We start from the raw sequence: 19,957 nt of genomic DNA, 5'->3' as shown, positions 1-19,957 counted from the left end.
AATATATATTCCAGTATTATCGCAGCCCCCTCCCTAAGGAACTTCTTACCCATGCACATCCAAGATTGCAGCGACATGGACTCTTTCAAATCACTTATTTTTAACATCAAATAATGTTATATACACCTGCTGCTGTTTGTTAGTTATTTATGTATTTCCGCACCACACGTTTTTATCTGCTGTTCATATATTTTAAATTTATATTTTTTATCTGTTTTAAATGTACTTGTGTAAATGTGTCTTCGAGTGTGCTGAAGTGCTATACAAATAAAATGTTTTATTATTATTAATTTTTCCTTTTCTTTTAATTAACCCAAACTTAGGAAGTCATAGAAATTATAAATACTATTGTGTTTCTGTTGTTTGATTAAAGCTTCACTGAGTTTCAGTTGAAAGGAGTAGCCCATCATCATAAATATTTGAATGGTAATTGATGTTTATTTGCAGTGCTGATCACTGATCCACTTTACATTGTTCAATATGTTAAACCCCACTCATCTGGTGCCCTGAGGAGATAAACCAAACATAGTACAGCTATGCCAGGGCAAGTGCATGGGCCTGACCTGTGTTTCTATAGCTAGAGGAAGAGAAGGGTCGCCTGGCTGGGATGAGGAAGAGCAGGAATCCCAGAAGGACAGATACTGTTGCATCAGTCCTGTAGCCTTTCCTGAGAGAGAAAACACCCACAGATACAACATATATAAAAAAATGCAGAAGGAGAATAAAAAGAGGCAAACATTTCAAAGTCTTTGGACTTATGTAGTTATCATAATTTGACATTAACTGTTTTTATGGGACTGATTCTTTGTGCATGCGTACGGTGTCTATATGCGTCTCTGTGTGACGGCGTTTTGTTTATGTACTGATAAACTGCTCTACCGACCTACAGCCACATGCACCTTTCTGATCACTAACACTTGTTAATGATAACAACACCAACTGTGCGGTGGTGTGTCGCAACGTTATGGGCACTTACTTCTCAAAAAGAGATGTCCAGCCGGGCACAAAACCAGGCTCTCTGGTGAACCACAGCAGAGTCATCAGGATGAAGAAAACACCGGTCACCACCTCTGGGTAGCTGGGACACACACAGACATAGAAACCACAAAAGCATGTGAGCAACAATTACATGAGTGATAATGTGATTGCGCCACAATGTCATGTCTGGGTGTGTGAGTACACCTGTGATGCAAGTTTTCTTTATATCTATATATATTATTGCAGTTTTTGCATGCAAAAGATAAATACCACGGCCCCGATGTGAAAATCCAAAACATTTCCATGAATTTCTGTTTTGCAGATTCCTATTAATACAACCTAAAAAAAAAAAATACAGGGCCATCCAGTCAGGAAAGCTAGGACAAAGAAACCACACACGTGCTGAAATGCACGTACACACCTGATGGGTCCCAGTTTTGCGTACTCCTCATGGATCCTCTTCTCTGACAGTATCTCTCTCCTGGTTTTGCGCTTCTTACTCAACGAGCACGTTTCCCTGAAGCTGAACACACACACACAACAACGACATCAACCACACGGTGACCTGACACACTCGCTCTGTTTTTTTCCATCCTGGAGCCACAGGATTCAATGGCGTACAGACCCAGGGATTATCATGAGTCTGTAATGATAAGATGCATTACTCTAAGAAGTGGACAAGTAGGCTACACACACACACACACACACTCACTTGCAGCCAAGGAAGAGGAAGTGCAGCCAGAGCCAGGTGAGGACCAGCATGATGATGGCGATGGGGAAGCTGAAGATGAACCACGTGCCGAAGTTTATCACCTTCGCATCTGGATAACGACTGGAAAATAGAAAGCGAGAGACAGAGAGTTCCTTTAGGATGTCTGCACGTATGTGTGTGCAGGTTGACATCTTTTTAACACACACAGGAAGAGGGTTGATGGAATATGTGGTCTTAATCTGGAGACACTAAAGCCCTCATTTTAGCACTCACCTCCAACAAGGCCCATCATTGATTTGATATGTTAATGTTTTTGATAATGTGTTGGAGATGTATTGATGTGTAAATACTACACATGGTCTCTTTAAAGGCTCAACCTTGTGACTACTGATAAAAATTAGACCATAGAAATAGAAAAAAATTGTTACCTAGAAAGTCCCACCCCCCCATCAGCTACTTCACTTGACCCTCGGTCTTGTGTGTTTGCTTTGACTGAAAGCTGTTCTGCTGATCTGTGCAGCAGCACAGCTGAATCTCCAGACTGATAAGAGGTGACTCAGTGCAAGTACCACTGACCTCTGCTGTGACAGTAAAGCCAGCAGGAATAACCGCGGTATGGCTAAATTGCAGGACAGGAGCCAGAGTGATTCACTTAAATTCTCTTGAGGAACCTTCCTCCAATCACTGGTGTAAAATGCAGTTTCAGTTATTGTTTGGAATAACAAAATTATAAACAGGGTTTGTTCTAAATTGTCACTGGAGTGCTTTGTAATGCTTTTCTGCATTCATACTGCAGAATACTGTCATACAATACAGTGCACAAAACTGTTTAGGAATCTTTGAGCTACTCCCTTTGGCACCCTTTGATTTATGAACCACTAGTGGCTTTATTAATACATTCTTCACTAATGCTGTATAGACCAGTTATAAACTATGGGACTCCATGATGACACTTGATTTGTCTTTTAACTCTTTAGTTAATCCAGGAGTCTGCTTTAATGACTTGCTGGCTTGATTGTCAATGACCAGCCATAGAGATGTTTCATAACATGACAACCCAAAAGTTGTATTGATGGCTTATAAGTGGTATGTAAATGTTTTTAACAACTGATAAACCTTTAAAAGGGGTTCTTATTAAAAATTGGTACCAGATACAATGTCCCTACTATTTTCTTTGCACACCGAGTATCCAATTTATATATATGGAGTAACTTCAAATTCAAAAACATCCCTAATCTGTGATTAGAACATCACCGTGAACTATCTCTTTGTGGGAAAGCAGAAGTAGAAGTCACTGTGATAGCTTCTGTAGTGGGGAATATATTATGAGAGAGGTTGGTAATAAATATATCTAATATAAAAAACACACACACACACACACTACATTATAGTGTGTCATGTGAGCATCTGTCAGCGATTAAATGCTACTACCACTACCTGTGGTTTGCCTGCTCTGCCTTGAAAGCTCCACTTTATGGACAGCAGGTGCCACAAAGGTCGCTGACTTGTCGACACAACCCAGCAAAGTCACTGTTAGTGTGAGGCACCTAAGAAATGTTTGCACAGCTTGTTATTTTCTGTTGTTTAAAGAAAAGAACACCACTGTAGGGGTCTGTACAAACCGACTGGTCTGCCCAATAGGCTACCAGTGGTCATTCATCTTCAGTGCACTTAAAAATTGGCATGATTAACTGTATATAGCTTTTATTTCTCAACAAGTGCCAACAATGTATTTAATTGTATTTATTTCTGTATAAAAAATGTATTTGGTTATGCAAATGAGTTACTAATTCATGTAATGCTAGAGGAGTTTTAGTGTATTAATTTGCTTTCCATCTGTACTTACGTTGGTCATGAAGTGCAATGTCTTCAGACGATCAGTGAAGGTTTTCATTTTTTGTCTGAATGCTAGCTAAGAGAAACTAGCACATTATAACATGATACAAAAGTCATGAGGTATTCATCCCCGACTTATTTTATCACTCACATAGCCCAATGTTATTGCTACGGGGTTAATGCACAGTAGGGGTATAGGTCACCTAGGCTACACTATAATTCAAAGTGTACAAAACAACTCTTAAATATTTTTGAAAACTTAAAACTCAAAATGCATTAATTGGCAAAAACAAGTAGGTCCACACCTCCCTCTCTCTCCCCCTCTCTCTCTCTCTCTGCAGCGAGCCTGCATCACAATTGATGGTTTACATAACGCGCCATTCACCCACCATTTAAATAGCAATGCGCCAGGTGCAGGCAAACCTGGCTTTTAAAGGTAATGGGAGATGATACTCTGATTGGTTTAATCCATGTTACGCCCTAAACACACTTTAGACAAATGCGTTATAGCCTAGATTGTTTGAATAGGCCCCGATGTTTGCTCAGACGTGCTTCACTGAGCTCTCTGGTGTATGGACAATAAATAAGGTGACATTCAGAGATGATGATCAGGTCTGTGATACAGAACCAGCTCTACCATCCCTTCAGTAATTCAGCACATTCAATTACTTTGTTTCAGTTGATTTATATGGAAAAGATGAGGAAAGAACAATAACGAACTGTGAATATGTACTGTAAACATTTATCAAGAAGCCATAAAATGTAAATAAACATAGGAGAGAGCCAGGACAATTGATACACTTTTCAGATAAATGTCACTTTAAAAAGATAATGTTACAGACAGAAATTTTTTTTTGATGTGATTACCAACTTTGTACAAATGTGGAACGACTTTGGTATAATTTGACTTAGAATGGAAGTTGAGCATTGTTTCTTCTGTCCCCACCAGTCGGGACAGAGGAAACTCAATGGTATACATTTATCTTGTGTATGATTGTTATTCTTGTTTTAATTTAAAATGTCTAACATTTGAACCACCGATCTTCCGATTAACGGACAACCCGCTCTAACTCCTGAGCCACAGCTGCCCCGGCCTTAAATGTAAATTATTCTTAAATTCCTGCTTTGAATCATATGGAGCGATTTAGTGATACACACTGTGATACCGTTAAATATAATTTATTTGAAAAGACGAATCAGCCACTTCCCCAAAAAGTGACCGCATTGGCTCTTACAGTAGAGGGACGAAAGAAAACTCCTGACTTTTAAACATGACTTGCTTCTACACAGAAAAACCTTCACACGGCAAACTTCAGGATGTGTTAAAAGTACTAATTAATCTGTTTTATGATTATGACAATGACACATGAAGCAATAAACGCAACTTGTCATTCAAAGAAAAATACAGCTTAAAAAAATTTACTTTCATCTTCTTCTGTATTACTCTTACTTTTTTGGCGGTTCTGGTAAATATTGTGTACATGCTGACATAGTTTAACTTGTTACTTTGGTCCCGCCTTTCATTCATTCCTGCTCTAGTAGTAAAAACTGGGAAAACACCGGACTTTCACACAGGAGACTGGTGTGAAAAATAGTCAACGTCGACTTCTTTTGAACTTAAGTTAAGCCAAGTATGGACGTAATCTACGTAATTTACATTATTTAATTTATGTAACTATCTGAGTTATGTAACTTAATTTACCTAAGTAACCGTGATCTTTTCCTAAACCTAACCAAGTAGTTGTGATGCCTAAACCTAACCAGATGTTGCATATTTATTATAGCTAACTTGACGGAAGTAGCATATTTATTGTTGCGGAGTCTTGCGCGTCAAGAAATTACACTAAAGGGGTACCCAGTGTTAAAAAGTGACGCCAAGGGGTCTTGACCAAGCGTAATATGGGAGTGAGAACGAGTTGGCAAGCTAACCACTAACCTTTTGTGTCTTTAATTTAGTGCTGTCAGGTATTATACAGTGGGTCTGTTTATCAAAACCTTTCCACTGAAAACAGCTGCCTGTTGCTGCTGTAAACGATGGTAATGAGAGCAGGGAGACTGATCCAAAACACCAAACGCAAACAATGACCTGAAAGATACTAAAATACTGAACAGATCTGAGGGAAACTGCAGAGTTGGGCAATAATTGTCTGCAGCTGGGGTCAAGTAGAGCACTTGGCCTTACCGTACTAGCATGGACTTGTTGCAGACAAGGACTTGGACTGACTGACCTGAACTCACTCTCTCACACACACACACACACACACACACCTTATTTACCAAGTGACTAAAAGTTGACTCAAAATTCAAACTCAAAGGTATAATTTGGGGGATTTTCTTATTCACTGCTTGGATTGATTGCTATTCTTCTGTTCTTGGTAGCACCACTTTCGGATTACAACTACTACAGCAGCCACCCAACCCAACCCACCACACACACACACACACACACACACTCAAAACCTGACCTTTGCCCAACAAGCTGCAACATGAAGGAGGCCATTCTGTCGGGCTTAGTGGTGCTGCAGCTGGAGGAAATCGGCTGTGTCAGGACTGTAAAGGCTGATTAGTTTGATCTCAGTTTGACCCCCCCCCCCCCAGACACTGAGGTAACATGTGCTGTTTCAGTCCAGCCAGAACAGCAGCCAAGAAAGTTTAAATGGTGTCTACAGGCCTCCTGAGCTGCTGTAATACCAGACCAAAATATAAGTCACTGACACCAGTTCAAACCCATTATTAAAGCTGCTTTAATATTTATTTTTACGGTCAGCGGATGGTAGATGCCTGTCAACCCAGACAATTCTTAACTCATTACGCTAACGTGTGAGTGAGTGCGTGCATGTGTACCTACTTGTTAAACTGCTCAGCAAAGATGAGGTTGGTTGACGTGCCGGTGATGGTGATGAGACCGCCGATGGTCGCAGCGTAGGTGATGCTGAGCGACAGGCATTTACAGATCATGTGATCCCTCTTGGTGGGATACTGGGAGTCTCTCCTGGCCTTCACCCGCTTCACGTTTGGGATTTCAATCGCAACCTAAGAGAGAGTGAGGAAAATATTTTAATCGACTGGAAAATCTTACTGACGTTTATTGACTGTAACTGAGGGGAGCGTTTCTCATTCTTCTTGACTTTACTGTTTCTCACCCACCTCTTTAACCTCGAATAATCTGTGCGAGTGTATGTGTTCCTAACCTGTGGCAGGTGTCCATTAGCGTGTCTGATGAAATCCTGGTCTGAGACTGGAATTAGACCCAAGCCATTTACTTCCCCAGTCTGTACCTGAGAACATGAAAAACAGATTTAACTCACAGTATATAGATTGTTCTGTTGCTCTGCTGCTCATATTTGACTTTCATGGTACTGTGGACTTGGGGGAAAAAAGCCTTCACAGGTCTCACCTCACTTAGTGTAGAGAGCTCCTGTTTAGTGCAGTCGCTGCTTGTATCAAAAGAGAAGAGAAAATGAAGGCTTGCGTGAGAAGCTGCTGCTGGAAAGCTGTGTACAAACTTTATTTTTAAAAAGACAAGAAACATGTCTCAACAACTGAAATTTTAAATGTACTTTAAAATAAGACAAAGTGGTTAAAACAAGAGGAATAACAAAGACAAAATGCCATTTGATTTGATTATTGGACAAATTGTTTTACTGATGACAAATATGTGAAAGTGAAGACTTTTCTCTTGTACAGTACATAGCACTTCTTAATTAATCCCTTTACTTTTATGAGATTTGCATGTGGCGTAGAGGTACAATACTCATCAACCACAGAAGACATATTACATATGAAAGCATTGTTGTCATATTGGGTTTCTGACATAAGCTCTTCCCAGTCTGTGCAAATTGCAAATTGCTGTGATCAAAGCTAAATGCAGCGTAGTTGGTTGGTACTAAATCTTTTGCCAATGCAAATGTGCTACATTTGTTTTAAGTTTGAAGTATGCTGTCAGCCACATATTCTCCCACTAAAACTCCTCAGTGGTGAAAGGAAGTGTGTGCATCGGAAAAGTCCACTACACCATCTCCAGGCCAACAGCTAGACTTAGTAAAAAGGATGGCGGCACATACTGAGAGACACTGGTAATTGCAATTGGCATGAAGAAAATGAGGGGACACTGTAGAAAAATCATTTATATGTGTGCTCACACAAACACGCATACACGCACCTGTCGTTGCGATAGAGCAGCTCTAACTGGTTTTTGTCCAGGTTCTCTTCTTTGTCTGAAACAGCTGCAGACAATAACATTTCTCATAAACGTGTAATGGGAGAACTGTTGGTGGGACACATTGAATTTCCAAAGGGTTAATTTGTTACATTCATTTGTTAAAATTGTAACAAGCTCCACAATCTACTTTCTTAACACATCACGTTTTTTACTTCAACTACTGCTGCACTTCACCCCAGTCTAACTACACAGTCTAGTGTGAGTGTTGGTGCCAGCCATGCTATCAAAGTATGTCTTATGTTAAAGATTTTCTTTTGCACAGAAGCTTTAATAGTTCAGTGGCCCTTCCCCTGTAGAGACAGAGCAAGACGTACCGCTGTCATCCTCAGGGGCCTCCACAGTTTCAGAGTCATTGTGACTGTCAGCCAGGCCGGTGCAGATAAGCTGCTGCAGGACGGCCTCAGCTATGGGCATCACCATGGCTGTAGTGGATGTGTTGCTGAGCCACATGGACAGAAACACTGTGCAGCACATGAAGCCCAGCACCAACCTGGAAGAGAGATAGAGGGAGTGTGTGTTTTTACATTTCTATCTGCGGGAGAAAACAGTGTAAGCTTTGGAGTATGGACATTTTGGTTTTCAACAGGATTTAATGTGTGCATTTGTGTGCATGAGAATGGCCTTTTCACTGAAAGTGTGTGTGCGCTGCTCACATGCCAGGCTTGGCCCCTGCAATCATCACCATGCGCAGAGCAATGCGTTTGTGAAGGTTCCACTTCTCTATGGAGGCTGCCAGGCAGATGACTCCCATCAGCAGAAGAGTGGTGTCTTTACAGTACTCTGCTGCCACCTGAACACACACACACACACACACAGTGACACATTTCAAAATAAAAGTTGTATGAGATAACTGGAAACAAGAAGGAATAATTTTGCTTTTCCCTCCTCCAGCCACTTCGCTACTTCACCCCCCTTCTTTTGGATCAACCCTTACAGTTTGCCATTTGTTCTTTTTAATCTGCTCTACTTCCCACCCGCAGGGTTCACAGCCTTGTACAAACCCGCCTCACCTCTCACCTAAAACCTGCAGCACTTCCTCCTGCTGGATATTTTTACACATGGCCCCTTCTGGCTGTATTTCTCTAATTTCCATGTACAGAAAGGAGCAGCACAAAAAAGAAACTACACAGTATGCAGGGTGATGCTTTTAACTCTCCTCCCCCCTCCTTCATAGTGACTCTAAAATTGTTATTTTTTTAAAATCAAAATTACAACTAGAACATGAAATGCATAATGGAATTAAACCGAATATAATGTGTCTCTACCAGTGCAATTTATTTGCTTTAGGAAGATAGTTTCTGGAGGCTAAATTCGTGTTCATATTCAGTCATTGAAATTTCTTCCTTCCTACTTTAAGTGACTTTTTAGACGGAATATTTCAATTTTTTCTATTAGAAGAGTACAGTTGCTAAGCTCTAATTGTTGCTTGACCATTTTGAAGGAGCTACAGACTGGATAAAATAATTAGCCAAGAAAAGGATTAAAAATTCAGCTGTAGAGGTGAGTACTAAGTTCTAGAAACAGACGGATATGGTACAATAATAGATTCATTTTGTATAAAGCTCTGTACTGGCATATTTACAGAACACTCTCACAAAAGGCTTACAGCAGTGTTAAATGGAAGCTTTGTCACTGTCAATGCGATTTGGTCACGAGGCGGAGAGCTCACTTTTTATGTAATACTGATAAGAAAGGTGAAGAAGAGGGGAGTGAGTTTAATGGAGAGGAAACTTTTGTTACTAGAAAAAAAAAAAAAAGGAGTGTCGTTGTCAGTTGTCATCATCAGTGAAACCAATCAACTTTTACCGGGGGCGGAGCAACAGACCTGGTGTTGGTGATGAAGGCTGGTAAAGTGTTTGAGTGGCCGGGTGTAGACACATTTGAATGCATGTACTCAGAGATGAAAGAACACCGAGAAACATCAGTGGGATAATGATGATGAGTGCCAGGATAATGTTTTTTTCTACACACTCCATAGAGTCATGGCTGATAAAATCTTTACAGCTGAGAGTTGACGAAACCTCTGGTTTACACTGATGTGATATGATAAGTAACACCAGATTGTAAAACCTTCATAGAAACTCATATGCATCTGAGAAACCTCACACAAGCATAAAAAGTATAAAGGCATCCAGAAACCCACAAGGGGATCAGAGTTCTTGAAACATTCTCAGTTCTGTTTAGGTCATAACACAAAAAGGGCTTTCACTCATTTTCTTCCTGATCTGGACTTACTGTATATACGCATATAGAGTCCCCTTTAGAGTGACATGGGGCACATTGTAACAGAAGTATTGTTTCCGGCTTTCCGCTATGTGAAAGCACACACAGTTGCGGATTATGACGTAAGCATTTGTATGAGTGAGCGAATGCGGCATATTGGCGGATATTCTTTCCGAGTTTAACTTTATTGCGTGATCTCGCGGCTGCACTGCTTTGTTTATACAGTCTATGGTCTGCATTCACTCTCCTCTCTTTTCCTCTCAACTCCTGTCCCCTAACACCCAAACCTTACAAATCTACGCCCATCAAATGACCATAACAACCATTTAAAGCTGCAGGCAGCGTAGGGCAGGCCCTCGCATGTGTAGCGCGCACAGTTCTGTCGCTTCAAACGCAGCACAGACGACCGTGTCCCCTATGTTGCGCTACAAAGCACTCTATATGTTAGGTCTCACCACGACAAGTGTGGAACACACTGTGAAATTTATTTAAATCATACGATGAGCGTCAGACAGAACTTACTTCCTGTCGCCAATTGTTGGCTCTACAATTGTAACTGAATATTGGCATGCAGATGTGTTCAGGGCGTGACTGTTATCAACATGTAAAGTTTGGTAAAGATGTGAGCATGTAGACTGAACTTACAACAACTTCCTGTTTCTTGGCGAATCATCGATTTTGGATGCCAAGCCACGGGCACGCCGTTCCACAAAAACTCATTTGTACAACTTTTAATCATCAGTGGGATTAGACTAGACAGCGAAAATCTGAAGTCAGTGGGACTAATTCTAAAGTATGTGATGTGTAAATTAGCCAAAAATGACCATAAAATTAAAATGGCTGACTTCCTGTTGGGTTTAAGGCATCCTTCCAAGAGGATTTTTGGCACATCTGGACATGATATATGTGCACAGAAATTCCGTAAATGTAGGTGAAATGTGCCGTGGGGGCTGCTTTGTTGAAGGTCACTTCCTGTTGCCAGCAGGTGGCGTTATGACTATGGGTGAATATTGGCATGTACATGTGTTCAGGGCGGGATTCTTCTTAAACGTGTACAATTTCGTACAGATCTGAGCATGTAGAGTCAAGTTACAACAACTTCCTGTGTCATGGCGAAGCGTTTAACTTCGCCGCCACGTCAACACAACATCGTTAAACGGAAACTCACATATTTTTCAACATGGATTAACCAATGTTTAAGGGTTTTCTGGGACAGTTTTGAAGTTGATATGACCAACCTGCTAGGAGTAGTACATCACAACATAAAACATGTCATTTCCTGTTGCCAGCAGGTGTCGCTATAACTTTGAGTGAATGTCGCCATATGGATGTGTTCAGGGTGTGACTGTTATACATTGTCAAATTTGGTACAGATGTGAGCATGTACACTGAAGTTATAACAACTTCCTGTTTTGTGGCGAATCCTCAATTTTCAATTCCACGCCACAGTCACGCCTGTGGACGAAAACTCACCGTTTGTACAACTTTTAATCGTCAGTGGGTTTAGAGTGAACAGCGAAAACTTGAAGTCGATCGGATTAATTCTCTAGGAGGAGTTTGTTAAAGTACGCACCAAGTAAATGGTGAAAAATGGGTTAAAATTGCACATTCAATTCAAATTGGCATACTTCCTCTTAAATTTGGGTTAATTTGGGCTAATTTTTTCCAATTTTGTAGGTGGCACTAGCGAGCCATTTTGCCAGGCCCATGTGCAGGACTCATAAAATACGTAATTTTTCACCACTTCTGACATGTGTGCAAAGTTGGGTGAGTTTTTGAGCATATTTAAATTGCATGTGTAAATTGAGGTAATGAGTCAGATATGACCTTTATTTAGGAGGCAGAAATTATAATATAAACAATAAGCAAAATGTATTGATGTCACACTTGATGTCTAACAACAGGGCTGAGTGTTAAGTTAGCTAACAATAAATAGGTACTGACCTCACTGGACTTGAGTACCCCAAACAGGGGATAGAGGAAGGCGGGTACCAGAGCAGCAGCACCCAGGGGAACAGCCTCAGACACCCAGTAGACTGCCGTCACCATCAGCACGTATGCACAGCATGCCTCCTGTAAGTGGGTAAACACAAAGGGAGGAACGATGAATGCTTCATCAATGACCAGATATTGACACAGGCTCATATTTCTTTTTTTATACTTACCACACCAGAGAGCACTTGGCAACAAAAAATAGATATATTTAGACATATTTGGAAATATTAAATTTTCAGAAACAAGATGAGGTTTTATGCTACTTTTTATATGATCTATGAGGGTACTGCCAAGACATTGTTAGCTTATCATCTAGAAGCCGGGTGTGATGACCCATGGTGTCATCTTGGGGTTTATCTGTTACTAACCTGTAGCTCAGTTTGCTCTGCAGGTGGCTGATTAGTGTACACTGGAACACCTGTGGCACCCAGTGTGTTCCTAGGATACTTAAGTCCTGACTGCAGTTTAATCACTCGCTCTGCTCCTACCCACAGGCACGCCACGCTTTGGTTTGGCTATGTTGCTCTAAGTTTATCCTTGTGTTTTTGTTGTGCACCCTACAACACCCGCACCCATCACTCATACACCTAACACGCCAATGACTTACTTATTTCCACACCCCATCTTGAGTGTATTTACTTTGGTACTTTAATTTAGTCTAATTTGGTTTAATTTCATTAATAAAATACTCTACTTTTGTTCGGCTGCTTAAACCAGGCCATAACACGGGGAAAACAGATCAGTCCAAATGTAGAACTAACCTAATACCAAAAATTAAGTGTAAAAGTGACAATTTGCAGTTTTACAGAGCCTGTGCAAGCTTTATATTTATAAGACAACTATGAGAGAGGAATCAATCTTCTCATCATATTGATGAACATATTATTGAGTCACAATGAGAAAGGTTTAGAAACAGGATTTGAAGTGATATTAGAAACATATCCAGCTCCTGGCTCAATGTGTACACAGGTTTGCGTCACAAAGGAGCCTGACACTGAAACAACAGACACTGATACGTTAGTCATATCAGAATCTATTCAATCTTACATGTACATATATGCACTGAAAATTGCAGACACCGCACACACCACACAAACCCACATTAATGACAGCACACACACAACACATCATTTCATATCATCTTTTGGAGTAAAGTGTTATCAGGACAGTGGGGAATGTGGTTTATTCTATGACTCAAACTGGGCTGCACACACACACTCTCCCCTCTCTCTGACACACATTCACACACACAAACGCACACATCGATGTTGCATTAATCTGGTTATGGTTATATAATATCGTCATTCCTCTCATACCGCTCTATCGCAACACCAGCGGGCTTAGTGACAGGCTCACAACGCTTAAAAACTAAAGATGAATCTTGTGACATTTGTTAAAACCTTATAAAAAATTACCAAGACTTCCATTAACCTTTTTACTCAGAGGACAATTTAAAACCCTAAATTCAACTATGTGTCTTTACAGTTGACACTCAAGATGCACAAAAATGAACCAAGATCACATCCTAAATCCCAGGCCAATTTAACTTTACAAAAATAGAGAATAAAGCATGAAATGTGTCTGCCCTGTCATAGACAAACACAGCACTGTTGGAAATGCTATCACAGAACGTTTTTAACCTTGGTTTAGAATGTAATTATTTGGATACGATGTTTTATTTGTGAACTTGTCCCCCACATTTGTATTAAACAAATCCAGTTCCCACTTCTGCCACATGCTGTGAGCTTGTAGTACTTTTACGCAAGAGGAACATTCAGTATAACATCTTGCCAGTAACAGGTCAGTTAATCTCAAATTAATGAAACCCTGAGGGGGGAGAATTACCAGCATGGCTCCAGGATGAAGCACGTCCAGACCTGTTCAGACCTCACAGCTATTATAACCATGGAGTACAGCAATCACCCACTCTAATATGATAAATCACCTGCCAAGTATGTTACATGCAGTAGGAGTTGTACATGCATGATGTTATCAGTAGTTAACAAACCTTATAACTTACTTACAACTGATAACTCTCTGATCCATCTCTGCCAACTGAGAGATGTGTTGCCAGCTGTCATGAGAGTGTGTCACTGAGACAGAGACAGGTCTCAAACAAAGTTCATTTTCTGCAGATTTGTCTGTCTAAAATATAACATTTTTGAGTGTTTAGAAGATATATGGCTTGTGAAAAATGAGTCCAATATTTACTTCAGTCATAATATTTGCTCATGTTCACTGCTCACTACTCTAATTAGAGAGCTAGTCTCCTAAAGGGGTGAGGCAGTGACGAAACCCATGTGACACAGTTACAGGAAATGACTCGTAAGTGAACTGTCTCCTTTCTAAACTGTGCCTGGGCCAGCGACATGTAGCTGTGTCCAAACAGTGTTGAAGCCTGAAGCGCGCGCACACACACACACACACACACACACTGCGTCTTAGAACACTTCAATCCTTAACTGATAGTAGTATCAGTTAATCGTTAGAGGAATTAAACAGATCCACAGCCATGCTATACTGGCTCTGTGAGGCTGTACTTAGAGCTGGGGTAGGCAACATTGGAGAAACTAGCAAGAGACAGCTAGATTTTGAAAGTATCCAACCAAAAACATCTCACCCCCTCCCTCCAGGGTTCCCTCCATAGCTATTCCCACGAAACACGTTTGTGCGCAATGAGTGCACAGGCAGAGTGCGTGCAGGTAGACAGGTAGACAGACAGACAGGTAGGCCGGCCAATCGTTCCACAAAGACCAAATTAAGTGATTGGCAGTGCTTATTACAGTCCTGCGACAGCCACAGATAAATTTTAAATTTTTGTGTCAGAGCATTTGATTCATTGATTTCTGTCAGGACCTAAAGAGAATTTCAACACATAACAAAAAATGCTTCGGAAATATATTGCCTACCCCAGCTTTAGGCACATCGGGGTTTTTTTTTTAGCTAAATGCTAATGTAAGCATGCTAACAATGATAATGCTAGCATGTTATAATGTTCACTATGTTTATTATGCAACCAATCTACATGCACACATTTCTGAATCTGTAGCTGTTTAAAACATCATCAATAGCCAGAGGTCCTGTAAAATTAAACTATGACTGACTGTGATACAGTAAACCAAATGGAACCAAAGGTCAATATTCAATCAATATATTTAGATTACCAAACCATACTAAACACATGAATAAGCTAACTTCAGGTAGGTTGACGCTTGATTCTACGCCTGGTTGCACTCTAAAGTAACAACATGTGCTCCTTTTTGAATGCTTTACTGTGGATTTTACTTGGCAAGAGGAAACAGGCATTTCCTGGCATTAAGCACAGCAGTTGGATTAGGCTAAGAACAGAACAAGGTGTTTGGTTTCATAACCAAAGAGGGTCTCACCAAAGAAAATGTTACAACCATTTAAATCCTCTCAGAATACACAACAAAAAACAACAACAAACAGAGAGCATGTGGTAAAAAAAATAATTTAAACAACAGCCAATCCATTCACAAATGCCATTTAGTCAAAAGTTGTTTTTGACCATTAGCAGCTATCCTGCTGTTGTTTTAATTAACATGACGGTCTCGACCACAACTGTGCATTCAAGAAACATGAGGTAATCGAGGAGCCTGATGATTAAAGCAAAGCTAAGAGTTTGACTATCTGTCATTCACACTGATAAGAATGAAAAGAGGAAAAGAGAGGTGGCAAAAGGGAACTTAAAACAAATGGACAGATGAAAAAGACAAACATGGATGGCTAAATGAGGGTCAGGGACACACTGAGATGGTCTGATTCAGCAGTCAGTGATCATTGACTAATGGTTTCTTCTTAATCAATGAATAGTTGCCACACAAGGATTGCAGTTTCAATGAAATCCTCTATGCTTATTTTTCTTTGTTCTAGTTTTGCATGTTAAGCCAAGGTGCTGGGTAAACAGAAAAGCAGGAATCTCTCAGTCGCTGATGCAACCTCCATGATAACTTTATACTGAGACGTGTCAAGGTGCAGACATCAATACCTGCTGGTATTCTCATGGAAGAAAGCCCTAGTTTGCTTTGAGGTGAGACCTGATTTTGAGGTGGGCTTCCATGTAATAAATAATTAATAAGTGATAATTCTTATTCCTATTTGAAATGTAAGTTAAATACTTTCAGAGTTTTCCACTTAATTTATAAAGAAAGACTTCTACTCTACTTGCACAATGTAGTTTGACGTACTGTATATCAGTTTTACAAATTGCACATCTGTTTACTTCCTGTCAACTCTACAGTAACGTTACCGTTCACTTTTCAGTTAGCATTGTACATATTGTTAATAGTATTTATTGTTTATTTTTGTAGTTAGATAGCTAACTTAGAGAGAAATTGTAGTGTTTTTGATCGTTTTTTTAAATTCACCTGTGTCTTAGATAACCGTTAGCAACGTTAGCTAGTCACTCAGTGTAGCACCAAAATTAGTCTGATTTTCACAGCTTAGCTAGCTAATGTTAAGTCACTATGGCTCTTTTACACTCCGTGCTTGGAAGAGCTGCTCGCTTTTGCAAGATGCTCATCATTCACTTCAATTTCTGGCAGCTTTTTCTAGCACCAAGTGTAAAAAAGAGTGACCTTAGGTTAGCTAATTAAGCTATGTGAAAATCAGGCTCACATTGCAGAGTTACCTAAGACACTCAGTTGATTATCTAAATGAAAAAACAAACAAACAGTAAATACAATTAACAATATATACAAAGTGAATGGTAAAATGTTACTTTAGCGTTGACAGCAAGTATAACAGATTTCTGAAATGAAAACAGGGACATTCTTGGTTTGGTGGTCAGTCATTAAAAAATATAATGTTATTATATATGAAATAAAAACAGGGGATCATTTCGGCTTTATAATTTGTCAAATAGAACTCTTCTGAAAGTCATTTTGAGGCAGAAACTAGCTTTCAGTCAGTATGTAGAGGCGGCAGTCACTTACTGGCAAGTGGAATACTGCATTTTTATGTGTTGTTTTAGGCATTTAAAGGTATTTTAAGAGGTAAAAGGTACTAGGTGAGTTATAATCTATCAAATATAACCCTCATAAATATGATGATATCATTTCAGGGCAGAATCTACCTTTCAATCAATAAGCAGATGCTGCAGTCACTTTCTGGCAAGTAGAATACTGCATTTTATGTGTTGAATACTGAGGTAAAAAGTACTAGGTGAGTTATAATCTGTCAAATATAACCCTCATGAATATAATCAAGTCATTTCAGGGAAGAAATAACCTTTCAGCCAATAATTATAGGCTTCAGTCACTTACTGTCAAGTAGAATAATGCCTTTTATGTATTGTTTTGGCCATTTAAAGGTATTTTAACAAGGACTGGATTGGTTGGTACACAGCAAGTTAAATAATGTAGAATAATAAGGATAATTGCAAAAGAGATCATGTCTTTATTTTATATATATAACTCAGCAGTAAGTCATGTTAATTATAGGCTACATTCCGTTTTCTAAATGTAAACAAGGATATTAGACATACGCCTACCAAACACATATTCCATCAGCAGCAACAAGCTTCTATTATTGTCTATAATCATGTAAAGGTCAGACCTGGTTACATGTTATGGCAGAAAATTGTGTCTTTTATGTATGTTCTATTATTATTATTATTATTATTTATTATTATTATTATGCATTGTGTTTTATCCTTAACCCTTCCTCTCCTATACTTCTTATGTTAGTCTGTTCACATTTACTAGGGGTTTAGGTCAGAGCTGTGAGATTGTTTTTGGTGCTTTCCCTCTCTTGTTGTTCCTCTCCTCTCCTGGAATGTTCATTCAAGGCCAAGAGAGGATCTCTGTTCCACAAAACATAGAAACCTAGACTGTGTAAATGATGATGCATCCCTTTGCTCGGGGCCAGACGTTAGTGACTGTCTTAGGAGACAGAACCTCTGGTCAAGTGTCTTTTGTTAAATAAATTCTTCAAAGACAACGGTTTGTTGTAACTCAATTATTTGCTCAGCCCCTCACCAGGAATATAATTTTCACAACAATTTGGCACCCCAGATGGGACGGACGCATGATCTGGACTCGGGTGAAGTGCGGAGGCCTACTTAGATAGTGGATTCCTACCTGTGGGTGAGAAGCTGCATTCAACTGAGCCCTGGTCATCGCTCCGGTCCTGAACTTCCACGGTGAGAAATTAGTAGATAATTGAGTGAAAACATACAAAGACAACAGTTCGTTGTAACTCAATTATTTGCTCAACCTCTCACCAGGAATATAATTTCCACGACATTACACTATAAAATGCAAACACTTGTTTGGCCACAATTGTATTTATTCTGTTAAAAGAACCGTTAAAGTATCACAAAGACAAACCTTGGCGACATAAAGTGATGTTCATTTGCACGTTATGTCTGTTTGATCCAGATAAAAGCAGCTGTAGACGTGAAGAAACTGGGCAATAACATTACATGCTACGCGTGCTCCCGCGGACGACAATCAGTTTCTGGCCATGTAAAATCTGATTTCAATCTGTTAACACCTTATACAGTCTATGATTAATACAGTTAAAAACGGGGACATTTCCGGGGACAGCTCCAGACGGGGAAAACAGGGACGTCTGGTCACCCTAACTTACATCACACTACATTAATTAATGTGTATCCACCTCAAAATTGCAGATGGTTTTGCAGGAATACGGAAAAGTGAAGAATATTGACAAATCGAAAATTGAGGTCAAAGCCCTGACCCAAAGTTCACAAGTTGGCCTTCTGCCAGACATAACATATACCAAAATTCCAGCGACCAAATGCACACAAAACAGGAATTGCCACATAAGCGCTAAACCAAAGTAGCACAGCAAAAGTTTCCTCCAAACAAAGTCTCACTAGCCAACCAAGTCGTCCTAAGTCGACAACACAAGGAAACAAAACTACAACAACAACTCATACTAACCACAGTATGAGCTATAGCACTAAATGTATGTTACCACAGCTAGCTGGCCAACCCATCAAGGCGCAGACACTAACCGAAATGGATAACCGTTCCTTACTGCCAATATTATAATTCCTCATCAACAAGACCAAACTATCATAAACCCAAGATTTTCAAAACATACCAGGTTTTAAAGCCATTCAGTGGTACATTTTCAGATCAGACAAAGCACTGATTTTACAGTTTCAACCATTTCTGAGGTTACAACCAAAAGACAAAAACCTAATACAGAAAAATGTGCAATGGTAAAGTTGTAGCCACAATAGAGCCCAAGCTCCCCCATCTCTAATCTTACTAATTCCTATTACTAATCTAACTAATGCCACCCTAGTCTTCAGACGGATACTGGTGGTGTTTACTTATGCACTGATACCACTGGTACCAAAAGACAACCAGAAACTGGCGACCCTCCAGAAACCAGGGAAATGCTCCCAAGAGGTTGTCTTCAACCATGTTCTCTGCCACACTAAGTTCTCTGCCACACTAAGTGAAAACAACAAACTGGTTGGTCTCCTACTAAGATCAACCGCTTCAGCCTACAAGAGGATGCATGGCTCCTACAAACAAATGTGACTGTACTTACCCAAAACAACTGCATGTTACATCTCAAACAGGTTTGCAACTAAACAAATTGGGGAAAAATGCAGCTCCCTTCAACATCCACCAAAAACAAACTCCACATAAGTAACCAATCTGAACAGAACGGAACAAAAAACCTTGCATGATACTCCCCAAAATCTTATCTCAATGCTAAATACAAAGGCGCTTTATCTACACTGCTGAAAAGCACCTAGACTAATTTTAGCATTCACAGACCACAAGAGTCACAAAGCAAATTGGTCACCAGCAATCAACCACTCATTTGCCACAGTAGGTTAGGTTTAACCTTATCAAATGGGTTTAGATCCCGGACGAGGCCCCATTAGAGTGATATAGTGACTGTTTCTGGTTAAACAAAAAGGTTCTTACTAAAAAAAAAAAAGGTCTATCTCTGTAGGGTTCATTTCCATGATGTCATCAGAC

The 19,957-nt window shown here is 39.8% G+C and overlaps 1 protein-coding gene across 2 annotated transcripts in view; it reads right to left on the bottom strand.

Moving 5' to 3' along the window:
* slc13a4 (solute carrier family 13 member 4) overlaps positions 1-19,957 on the bottom strand; it is a 34,440-nt gene that overhangs the window by 6,937 nt on the left and 7,546 nt on the right. Inside the window, exons 2-12 of one of the 2 annotated variants that reach the window (XM_038738838.1) lie at positions 11,916-12,044; positions 8,402-8,538; positions 8,063-8,238; positions 7,689-7,752; positions 6,924-6,963; positions 6,718-6,804; positions 6,375-6,559; positions 1,691-1,810; positions 1,400-1,501; positions 977-1,078; positions 564-667 (exon numbers count right to left, since the gene is read on the bottom strand). In XM_038738838.1, coding sequence (XP_038594766.1) covers positions 564-667; positions 977-1,078; positions 1,400-1,501; positions 1,691-1,810; positions 6,375-6,559; positions 6,718-6,804; positions 6,924-6,963; positions 7,689-7,752; positions 8,063-8,238; positions 8,402-8,538; positions 11,916-12,044 — 1,246 coding nt within the window. The remainder of the gene's footprint in view (positions 1-563; positions 668-976; positions 1,079-1,399; positions 1,502-1,690; positions 1,811-6,374; positions 6,560-6,717; positions 6,805-6,923; positions 6,964-7,688; positions 7,753-8,062; positions 8,239-8,401; positions 8,539-11,915; positions 12,045-19,957) is intronic. The other variant, XM_038738840.1, reaches the window with a different exon arrangement.

The sequence above is a fragment of the Micropterus salmoides genome, unplaced genomic scaffold, assembly GCF_014851395.1.
Source record: "Micropterus salmoides isolate LMB-PRFRI ecotype aquatic unplaced genomic scaffold, ASM1485139v1 Ms_hic_scaffold_23, whole genome shotgun sequence".
Classification (NCBI taxonomy): domain Eukaryota; kingdom Metazoa; phylum Chordata; class Actinopteri; order Centrarchiformes; family Centrarchidae; genus Micropterus; species Micropterus salmoides.
The sequence above is the reverse complement of the archived record's forward strand: the minus strand, read 5'-3'. Positions and strand labels throughout refer to the sequence as shown.